This window comes from Patiria miniata, unplaced genomic scaffold (genome assembly GCF_015706575.1).
Source record: "Patiria miniata isolate m_02_andy unplaced genomic scaffold, ASM1570657v1 HiC_scaffold_27, whole genome shotgun sequence".
NCBI classification, from domain to species: domain Eukaryota; kingdom Metazoa; phylum Echinodermata; class Asteroidea; order Valvatida; family Asterinidae; genus Patiria; species Patiria miniata.
The window spans coordinates 972718-984831 of record NW_024037066.1 but is presented as its reverse complement, the minus strand read 5'-3'; the positions used below and the strand labels follow the sequence as shown (position 1 = coordinate 984831).

The following is a 12114-nucleotide window of genomic DNA, read 5'->3' as shown; positions in this document are numbered from 1 at the left end:
AGACTTCTATTGTACAAATATGCATAATACAAATCTTTGGATGATTTGTTCCTGATGTAAGGATTTGATCCCCGTAGTATTCAATTATATTTCTGAGATCACGCAATTTACTTAAATTTCAGTTCTTTTTGGTTAAAAATCAAACTTACTTTTAATATCAAGTCAGTGGGATTGCATTCTCACACACACACTCAAAATTACAATTCAACTTGAACAACAGAAAAGTAAACACCGACAATAACGGCCCGTCTCATTTCACATCCGGGAGTTCCGGACCAGTTCCGGACATTTGATTGGGTAAAAGTTGCAGGATTCTGAGCAACTTCCCCGCAATCTTCCCGCAATGCAGTCATCAGTATCGGCGAGTCAAGTAGTTGCTAAAGAAAATTTCTCGGGAATCTGTCAGGGACAAATGCAAAGTTTTACTCCAGGCAAATTCTACCCGCAACTTGTCCGACTCGTCCTGGATATATATCGAGACGGGCCTCAAGCTATCAAGCCATAATTGAGTGACTTTTTGGTTTTTACTTCAACATGCACGACAAGTATATCCAAAAACAATCTCCACAGACTCTTACAAGATTTTGGCTTGACTCCAGCTTTGGATTCAAGCTCCAGCTTTAGAATCTTATTTGGACAGACTGCAGTGCAATGCTGGCCACTTTTCTGGTCAAATCCTATCACGTAAGGACAAGGGTTGGTGTATTTGCATCAGGTTTGAATGTGGAAGACTATTAATGAATCTTGAGCCAGCGATAAAGCCGAAGCTGGAGACAAAAATCAGAGTTTGGTAAATGCCATTATTTTGATTAGGGCGCTAGTCTGGAACCTGAACTTATTCGATAGTCAGGCACACGGCCACCATGCTACTCCAAGGACGCAACCAGCTAGAATCATAAAAGTGGAACGTCGCTATACCGAACACCGCTATACCGAACATTCCGCTGTACCGAACATCGTGCTTGGCTTCAGATTTTTGTGAACAAAAACGTACCGAACATTGTTGTTGGAAAATGTCAACAGAAGAGCAACAAGTGGCTATTATTTCCCCAAGGCATAGAAGGGGAAAGCCACCCATCGATGTAGGTAGTAAGCTCAAGAACTGTGTAATTATATAATTCAATAGTCAGCACATGTTCAAAGTCGTCTTTCAGTAAGGGTACCAGGGCGTGCAGGGTGAATTTCTGAAGGGCGCCATTTATTGAAAAGTGAGTACCGGAGCACCAGCAGCTCAAAATCGCTCTACCGAACGATCGGAACAATTTCTGTAGGTGTTCGTTTTAGCGGCGTTCCACGGTATGCAGTTTTCTGTATCACACTGGCAGCGACACATAAAAGCAGGTCTGACCATGGAGGAATAACTTGGTCAATAAATGTCCTTCAAAAAACACTGCCAAAAGCACAGGAAGCAAAAGAGAGAATTTCCAGCGAAAGGGTTCCCAAAATATCTGTTAGCAGGAATCCTTAGATACATTTTCTTTGCCAACCTAACTTTGTGACGTGAATTTTAAGTATAATACTTGCACAGCTATGGTCTGTCAGCTATACTTCCCAAAGCTTAAGAACAGGTGGTTTTTTTTCCACAGTCCAGTCGTCGCCAAAAGCAAAATAAGTAAACAAACGTGCTTATCAGTGGGATAAAATATTGTAAAATTGAAACAAAAATGATATTTAAAAACCAAGATAAAACAAAGTAAAATGTAATACAAAGCAATGGATGATCGATTGTAGAATAATTATTAAGCTAAACTGGGTAGATTCGTAACTATAAAAGGTCTTAAAAGAACTAGGTTCAAATAAAATTAATACTAAAATCACTTTTGACAAAATTAATAGGGTTAACTACAAAATCCTGCCATGGAAAATAGAATGGCCGACTTGCCAGGTCAAAAATGCGTTCCTTAAAACCAAATATGAAATTACCATTCCCAAATTACTGAATATACAACTTTCATTCTGCTCAATCTGTTTTGGGATCACGAATTCATGAAATTGCAGAGTGTTTTTTTTTTGGTTTTTTGGCTCCTACAGTTTGACAAAATAAAACAGGCCTAAGGCCAAAAAAAATAAGTCTCTGGTTTCTGGTATGGAGCTTGCCCAAAAAGTGGTGCGGCGACGCGGCTTTTTTTTTTTTTTACCTGATTTTTTTGCTTCAAATGTCGGCTGATGACTGCAAATGGTGCCCGACTAAACTTAGTGCAAATATATGGGAGTCCAGAGAGGCCACATAAAGCTTATTCTCGACCATAACCCAATCTAAAAGCATGTTAAAATTGTGCAGCAGCAGGATTCCAGTCAAACCAGTGAGTTTGGCGGTTTTGAGACATCATCTTTCATTGAATAAAAAACTTTTTCATTTGCCGACGCGCATGGCTACGGCGACGCGCGCGCATACCAGAAACCGGAGACTTCTTTTTTTTGGCCTAATGCTCCCTAAATAACACCGTACCGAGATCCAACCACACGGGGGCGCTATTCAGAGCCAAGGCTGACCAGATTCTGGATGTAATGAACGTCAGACATTGGCTACGTCTGGCTAACTTGACTAGGGCTTGCAATTGTGCATGAGCCTATGGAAAGAGTCGTAGCCACTTTCCATAGACACCGTGTGTTACCACCAGCAAAGGCTAAGTAAACCTCAATGCATCTTGAGTGCGGATGACAAACAAAACCAGGAAATATATGCACAAACCAATGGGACAGTGAACAAGTTCATAGTTTCATTTGATTTCCTCATTATAAATCAAGAATTTAGTATCATCTTTTCACACATTGCTGCATTGGTAATTTGAAATGTAACTGTTTTAACAATTATTTTTTAAAAGCTTATTAGAATGGAGAAAGTTTTGGGTAATCCTTTTTTTAGATATTGGTTTCACTACTCATGAATATTATGACCCTGCCAATACTGGCCAATCAGAATCAAGATTTCAAGCTCACGCCTCCAACATTGACCAATCACAACCTTTCCTCTGGGCCCAAAAACCGGTACCGGGAAAGAAATTTCAAGATCATTTGTGACCCGCCATAGCATAATGAGGAATAACCCCCATCTTTAACTTTTCGATGTTCATACGTCATATTAAAGCGCAATTCATTGGCTTTCCAATGATACCAAATTTATTCCAAAGAATCAAGAAAAACGGCTCTGAAAAAAAAAAGATACGCATCGCGCCGCCAATTTTGGTAAAAATGTTGGATACCTTGGCTTCTCAAAACCACAAAAAAAAAAGACCGAAATCGATTTGGACATGATTTTTTCTAGTATCCGACTTCAGGCATCAATTACTCAAAACAAGGTTTTGGAGGACATTCCTCATTTTGCCTCAGCAGGTCACATTTCTTCTTTTGTTTCTAAAGCTTGAAAACCAAATTTTATGTACAAATTATGTTTCTCGTATTCTATTCATTAACAGGTGAATCGATGATCACTTAACTTTGGAAAATACTGACGAAAAAAAAATAATTTCAAGCTTGACTGGTTCACTGCCCCCGTAGGTTTGTGCATAAACTGCATCGCTGGTTTGTCATCCATACCAACCATGTGAATGTCAACAAGATTTATTCAGATGCAGTCATTCCTATAAGAATACAACCCTCATTTTCAAGATCCGTGTATAATGATGTCTGCGCTATCCACCGCATCTTGAACCTTCGGGGAGAGGGCGGTGTGTATCCCTCCGCGCACCTTGGCGTGCGTCTTCTTGGCCTTGCGCATGGGCGGTGGAATGGCCGCTGCTGCGGCTGCTGCATCGGTAGAGGAGCCCCCAGCCTGGCGCAGCGAGTTGTGATTCCGGATGGCGTTCTGCAGCATCCTGAGCAAGAACAACTTGTCCTTACCCTCCTGATAAAAATCAGACAAAAAAAGATGAAAAAAAAAAGTTGGTTACACTTTGCTTAACCACTTCTACCGTCTACCTTAACAATCTCTTCACCTTCTACCACCGCGACAGCCGACTCCATAAACTACAAGACTCAACAACACTTACCACTCCCATATGTAACAAATCGATCGGCCGGGGTGCCTTTGGTTATTCTGGCCCCCATCTGTGGAACAAGCTCCCTCAAGAAATCTGCCAGTCTGACTCAGTGACAACATTTCGGAAATGTTTGAAGACAGAGCTATTCATTGCTCATTAATTTTTTGTAATATTTTGTCAAGCGCCTTGATCTATATAGCTTTGTTAGGATATGTGCGCTTTATAAGATTCTGCTATTATTATTATTATTATTATTCACACCGGGATTATTTTTGCCGAAAATTTCAATTTTTTGAAAAAGGCAAGATGTAGCAGCCGACTAATGATATACAGCAAATTGTCACAAATACTGATTCGCAAGAGTCATTTCAACAGTATTTGTACGATATTTCTTACCGCAACCTCATATTTTTTTCTACACTCCGGGGTGTGCCAACGGAGCGTAAATTGTACCACAACAGGGCAAGTTCAAGTACAACACATGGTCTTCCTCCACAGACGTCTCGGACTTTGTGTACGAAACAAATGGGGGATTAGCGTGTTTAGACGTCATCCGGAGGCGAGTTAAGACACGCTTGACGTTTGAACCCGTCAGCCGCGCCTGATACATACAAACGGATCATGTTAACACGTCACCTGACATGAAGTGGTTAAAGGCACGTAGGAACATTTTGCAATTACCTGGACATGCCCCTAAGGATTTAACGAGAAAATCCTTGCTCAATGTGAAGATAGGATTGGTACCTAATACCCTTTGAAAACATTCTGCCATTACATAATGGTACCCTTTGGATAGTACACCAGGCACTAAATTTATCAATGAAAATCAAATTTGCAAGCCGCGAGCCTTACGGTGATACCAAACTTTCGGGGGGGGGGGGGGGGTTGTACGCTTTGTGCGAAAGTGACTTTTTGTCAGAACTTTACGGTGAATTGCCAGATTTTGTTTCAGTCCACGCTACTTTTCTTCACCGACATTGCCTCGAAAATGGGGAAAAAAGTATTGTACTTTAACAAATTTAATTTCTTCCTTAGAATACAAAGATAGATCAAAATTAAAGTCATACGGTCACCCCAAAATCCCAAATGGACGATTCTTCCGTGAAATGACGTTACGCACTGTTTGCGTAGGATCGGTGCGACTTTGTCCGAGTTTCACGATGAAGGTCACAAAATGTGAGTTTTTGATTTCATTTTAACAATTTGCCGATACACTTTGCCGCTTTTAAAACTGGTGTTTTTCAGCCAAAAATAATCCTGTCAAGTACTTCAAATATGAAAGAGGGACTTACCAGTGCTATTTGTTGCTTGAGTCGTTTGACCGTTTTCTGCCGGCCCTGGGTGACTGTTCTGTAGTAGTAGACAGCCAAGCTGTTGGATCAAGCATCAGTACATCATCAGTGTAAACAAAACACCGTTATAAACAATACATTGCTATACGTTGTTACGACATGGTACTGGGCCCAAACCATTCACATATACAGAGTTGTAACGAGTCACTGATTTTTGTGACTCGAGTCGAGTCGAGTCATTTTAAAGAAGTGACTCGAGTCGAGTCGAGTCATTTTAAAGAAGTGACACGAGTCGAGTCGAGTCATTAGGTCAAAAGGTCGAGTCGAGTCGAATATTTAGCTCGAGTCAATTCGAGTCACGAATATTTAAACACTATATACCAAAATTTATAAAAGGATGCCATAAGTTTAGCCAGCGTTCGAATCCAATAGCTTTATAAGAAATCACCCAAAGCCAATGATGAAACAGCGAATTAGAAAATGTGTTTAAAAATCTGGTTCCTGGATAGTATTTTGTGCGTTCTAGAACCATGAGGTGGGAGTCTGTGACACGTTGTATATGTATACATGACTGCTATTCGCAAAGCGAAGTGAGCATAAATTTTGCACCGTAAGTCATTGCAAATACTTTTCGCAAAGTTTTGCTTTTATTTTTGGGACTCGAGTCTTATTAGCCTTTGCTCGGGTCGAGTCGAGTCTTCTGATGAGGGACTCGAGTCGAGTCGAGTCAATTGCTCGCAGTGACTCGAGTCGAGTCGAGTCATTTACCCTTAGGGACTCGAGTCGAGTCGAGTCACCAAAAAATGTGACTCGAGTCGGACTCGAGTCGAGTCATTGACTCGAGTCATTACAACTCTGCACATATAACACCACGGCCAAATTCCATGGTATTGATAAGTGGATTACTGTCATTTCTGAGCTACGCAAAATTGAATTGGAATAAAAAAAAAAAACACATCAAATTTCTCGGATCTGCTTATAATACCACAAGGAACGAATCTCTGCCAACCACTGAACCAAAACGTCAGCAAAATGTCACAGGGAATTTGCAAGCACTTATTAAACAGGGTTCGACCTTAACTTTTTTTGTTCACTAGCCAGCCGGGCTACTGAAATGGACTCTTAACTAGCCCGCCGGCATTTTCACTAGCCCGCATTTTTTTTTTCTTATCTCAAATACAAAATGCGTATTTTCAGGATCAATTCTGAGGAAATTTTGTTAGTGTTTTTGATTAACAGATCTAATAATTTAACCCTTTAAAACAGTTGATAAAATTAGACACAAATTGATGGGGTTTTCTTTCTGAATTTGTTGATTTATTTCTTCCTGTCTTTCTTCCTTTGCCGTATCCCAATAATATTTTGACTTGCCAGCCGGGCTACATAAGGAATACGTGACCAGCCCACTGGGTCACCAGTTGCCTGACGAAGTCCGATGGTTTCGAACGCAACGTCGCACAGTTGCAAAAGTAAGTTCCAGTATTCGATTCAATTAAGAAATCATCTACTACTACTGGATGACTGATAACATACATTATCATACTTAAGGAATAGTTTGACTAGCCCGCCGCTGTTTCGACTAGCATTTGGCTAGCGGGCTACCGCTAATTTCGAGCCCTGCTTAACTACTGGAAGTTGGCAAACTAGTTCCTGCGGCAAATTCGTCAACTTCCAGTACCCTGGGGAGCTGAGATTGCCTATCCACCTGAAATCAACCGTGATTGATTTGTTTAACAATACCTCATGCACCGTCACCAAATTTTCATCAAGTTATCCATCACTTAACTAAGCAAAACATTACTGTGGGTGTGCCCACGTCCTTTAATGCCACTGGGGTGATGTTCGCCAAGTGCGCACTATACCCGTGCGCACTATGGGCTCCGTGCGCTAACAGAAGAGGGCGCCCTTTTACCTAACGACGACGTCCCATGGGCGGGCCACATACATTTCACCGGGTGACGCGCGCGCACCGTTCCTTGAGTGTGACAGACGTATACACCGGGGGATTTGTACTACGTGCGCACTATGGGCTCCGTGCGCTACCAAAAGAGGGCGCCCTTTCACCTAACAACGACGTCCCATGGGCAGGACATTTCGCTGGTTGATGCGCACCGTTCCTTGTGTGTGACGCACGTACACCGGGGGATTTGTACTACGAACACGCAGTGGCCGCGCTTCGCGGCAAAATATTGCAGTCAGGCAAGATGGCGTCGTTCGGTCACCCCCAACTGTACTTATTTTGCCGGTGAGGTGGATAGGCCCCTACCCGTGCGTTTTTCCACAATTGCTCTGGAAAACGCATGCGAAGTAGACTACTCCATGGGTATCCCGTGTGGAAGTCTACTACGCTTGCGTATTAACCCTGCACGTGAAGACGCGCGTGAAACCGCGCATGAAACCTCGCGCGTGCACTTGGTAAACAGCAAAAGCAACAGCTGGCACGTGATGGTGAATAGACCAATGAGAACTCGGCTCTCGATCACGACTGTCATTAGGAGACTGCAGTGAACTGAAATGATCGTCCATTTTACTGCACGTCCGACTTACCAGAGTAGAGTAATAATGGCAGCCACCACGCCCTGGGTGGTCAGGAAGGTGATGATGAAGTTCCACACTGCCTGGGTCTCTTCCCATTGGTTGACCAGCTCAGTGACCACGTCGTAGACGGAATCCAGGCCCCTGAATGGACCACACTCTGGTGAGGGTTGGATGCTGTAAGGAGACGGTCAAATTCACTTCAATTATTCCTCAGTTCAATCAACTCTCAATGCTCTTTCCCTTTTTATAATAATAAAATAATTTGGGGGCTAATCATCCTTACTCGCAGCTGAGAAGCTGTGAAGGATAAGGCTGCAACGTGGTCGAGCCGCAGGCATGTAAAGGCAACTTTGGCAGCCAGCCACACCACCAATGACCACGGAGCACAGCCAAAGATCGAAAGTGTTTGATTTTTTTCGGAGGGAGGAAAACCGGAGGGCCCGGAGAAAAACTCTCGTGGCACAGGAGAGAACCAACGCACAGCTCTACTCACATATGGCATGTATGGTCGGCGGGCAGGATACGAACCATGGCCACAGTGGTGAGAAGCGAGCACTTTACGCACTAGCCACCCATGCCTCACAAAAGTGGTTCTTGAACGGATTTTCAGAAGTTTGAACTTTTTTTTTAGAAAGCTCTGGGAGAAAAACAGTATAATCTTTTGAATTAGGGCGTCCTTTTTCATTTCTATGGTTCTCATATTTTTTTTTTTTTGCCTCTGCATTACGGTCGGTCATTTGAAAAAAAATAAAAAAACGAAGAAAACAGTTGCAGTTGCACCAGTATAGATGGCTAAATTATATGATGCCAACTGCAATATGATTTGTTTTGGTTAATGGGGTTCCAGAGAGGGTCGGGAGCCAAAAATAGGGTCACTCAGAAATGAGAACCAAAGAAATAAAAAGGGATTCCATTACGTGGAAAAAAGGCAAGTTTTGACCTATGGGGGGAGGGACGCAAAACCTTTTTTTCCAAAAACAGTTTTTGTTAGCCTGCCAAATTTTGAATTTGCCTTGTGACGTCGATCTCCAAGGGGTACATACCTGACGAAGCTGTATCCCACTGAGATGACACAGATAGCATACATGAGGAAGAGGATGATGAAGAAGAGCGTCTGTGCAATGCCGACGCGCCACGGATGAAGGGATGGCTTGCAGTTGTACAACACACTCACCTAGCGTCAAAGGCCAAATACTATTACAACCAGGAAGTCACAAACTGAATATTGGCAACAATAAACTCCTTCAAAGGGAATATACATCATTTGCTTTTGCTGTAATTTTCAGAAATGGATGGATTTGGGGCGTTAGTATTTTAAATCAAATTTATTGTTGCACTGACTTGTTAGAAGATCTGTGTTCGTAGATGCTGGAAAAACCAAGAAAAACAATCGTGGTTTTTGTAGTCTGGTTCCCTGACCCCACTTAAGATGAAATGGACCAATTTATAGACGTCAGGGAAGTGTAAGGTCAGGGAACCAGTCTAGCTGGCTTGCACCCGTTCATAGGTGTGTAATCCATTGCAAACAAATGCGGACTAACTAAATATGGTAAATTGGAGGCAGTATTTGAAAAAAAAACCCAGTTTTTTTTTCCAATGCTGGTCGGCCGGAAATTGATACAAAAATACCACTTTTCCAAAAAATGACAGCACACCAGGTGCTATGATTTTACAGAATGCTTTTTACAGTCATTCACTAACAGTCCAGTAAGGTATTTCATAATAATTTGGTAGTTTTGCTTTTTGATGTTTGCAAATGTTGTATACTCCTTTTATTAGGAAAAGCTGCCAGACCGGGGGCAAGTTTTGGCGGTCGTAACCAAAAACTGGTTCAATTGTTTCTCATTGGTTTAGCATTTTTGCAACTTAAGGAGTGCGGGTAACTCAATTGTTATTACTTCACAACCAAGTTTTCAAACCTATCAACCAATGACGAACAACTGAACCCGTTTTTTGGTTGTGACCGCCAAAACATGCCCCAGAAATGCGCAGTGAAGGTGTGTAAATATTGCACTGCATTTTGGGCAGTTTTGAGTAACGCCGCTACAAAAAATCCCCATTTGTTATAGCACGACCTATCCCGCAATGCATCGCAACTGCACACTTCAAATTTACCCATGACGGTTTTCGAAACCACGTCAAGTTTTATTTGTTGGTGACATAGACTCAACATTGATTCCACTTTCAGCTACTTCTCAAATTGTAATAATACGAAGCCACTTATTAGAGCATGTTGATATGGTTCAAGCCTTTCTGGACCCGAAGTCCATTTTTTTTTGGCCAACACTCAGGTGTGTTCCTCTCAGGAGCAGCGATGCAGCCAGGGTTTTCATCCTGGGGGGGGGGGGGGGGGCTTGTGGTTACAATGGAGGGGCACCCAAAAATTTCATCTGTGCTGAACGGTAGACAGGTTTGTTTTCATCGCACACCCGACCTCCGTAAGCCCAAATGGGGGGGGGGGGGGGGGGGGGGGGGGGGTTAGACACCATCTTCCCATACCCTGGTTATTGTTAAGACAATAAATACCACTATTCGCTTTACACGGACATTAAAATAAACAAGCCACTCGTGAAAACAAAGGGTTTTGGTGAAAAATATGCATCAAGGGATACGGAAAAGGGACATTAGGTTCTTCCCGCTAATCATGGTAACTCAAACGGCTGTGCTTTTCTCCGGATGTCAAATTTCCAGGGGGGGGGGCGACAGTGTGGAGAAACTACCTGTTTGATGTAGAAGAGGAGGATAAGCTTGATGATGCAGATGATCATCAGGAGAGGAGCAAAGAACATGCCAATCCTGGGGGATAATACACAAACAAACAAACAAACAGGTGTGACCTTTGACACTTGACATCTGGGCAACCTGCATGACCTTTATATGGTCTACCCACAAAATTGTACACCAGGAAAATTTGAAGCATGCTAAATACAGTAACATCCAACAACAGACACAAGGTAAGTTTCATTGCTCGTAAAAGCAAACCTCAGTCACTAAAATGCAACTTTATTTCAGTTAGATTTTTCAAGTCTTTTGTGAAAACAAGTACTTCGCCAAAATCACTAAATCTTGACAATGCAATCTTTTTTGGGGGGGGGAGGTGTTTGATACTGTCAATGAGCAATCTTTTTTTAAAGGAAACATCTAACAGCTGAAGGGCAAGAAACTGTGGAAATTTTGAAGTGCTTTTTGTATCTGAACGGAATAAACCAAGGCTCCAACACCGTGCATTGAGTACACTGTCGAGACAAGCTCAAGTCCAGTTAATCTGTCGAGATCTCACCATGTGTACGTCTGGGATTGGATCAGGTCCATGGTGTTTCTGGCGATGTCAAACTCCGGAGATGCGAACCATGTGCTGAAGTGATCACGGCCAATCCTTGGAGAAAAAAAAAAATGAAAAAAAAAAAAAATGAAAAAAATCATCCACAACAACCGACCAAAAGATAATTTATTACCACCTATCACAACAGTATTTTTTCGTTTTGGAAAGAATGTCGCAATGTGATGCTACTTCAGCGGTTGTGTACAAAGTCTATGGAGAGTCTATAACATTTTCGAAGTATTTCCTAACAAAATTGGAAATGTTTCTCAGTCCCGGATCCCATGTCTTATCATCATTTTTGCAATAACTGACCTTCATTGAGATGATATAGGAAGAAAAAAGCAGCGTCAGGTTGCAACATTATTTCCTTGGTTTGTGACTCAGATGTCCATATACCAGGGTATCGGACATATCCAAATTGATGAGGACCTTGACACACAACGTAATGGCCCCTTATAGCCATGCTTAGATTACGACTATCACGGATACCAACAGTTACTAAAAAATGAGATAGAACTGCAGATTTATCTTTAGTTTTTAATATTTTCTGTTCACCAACTACGTGAAATTGCATCTGTGATGTCAGAGTTTGTTTTCAGTTACTGATCACTGAGGATGGGGACAAATAGAAGACCTGAGATGTTGTAACAACCTTCACGAGAGACATACCTCCTAATAAATTCCAGGAAGAACGTGGCCAGTATCTGGACAACGAAGTCAACGACCACCAGCTTGTAGACCTCGGTCCCCAGGAATGTCTCCCAGCACTGCACCAATAAATCAATCAATATCAATCAATCAATCAATCAATCAAAACCAATCAATCAAAATCAATCAAAATCAATCAATCAAAATCAATCAATCAAAATCCACCAATCAAAATCAATCAATCAAAATCAATCAAAATCAATCAATCAATATTAATCAATCAATATTAATCAATCAAAATCAATCAATCAAAATCAACCAATCAAAATCAATC

General features: G+C 41.9%; 1 protein-coding gene across 1 annotated transcript in view; it reads right to left on the bottom strand.

Annotated features, from left to right (window-relative positions):
* Window positions 1-2412: 2412 nt before the first annotated feature.
* The window catches only part of LOC119734202 (transmembrane channel-like protein 7), a 36115-nt gene continuing 26413 nt past the window's right edge, over window positions 2413-12114 (bottom strand). Inside the window, 7 exon segments of the mRNA XM_038207559.1 lie at window positions 2413-3844; window positions 5273-5351; window positions 7820-7984; window positions 8854-8984; window positions 10531-10606; window positions 11091-11186; window positions 11802-11899. Of these exon segments, the coding sequence (XP_038063487.1) occupies window positions 3605-3844; window positions 5273-5351; window positions 7820-7984; window positions 8854-8984; window positions 10531-10606; window positions 11091-11186; window positions 11802-11899 (885 nt within the window). The 3' untranslated portion in view covers window positions 2413-3604.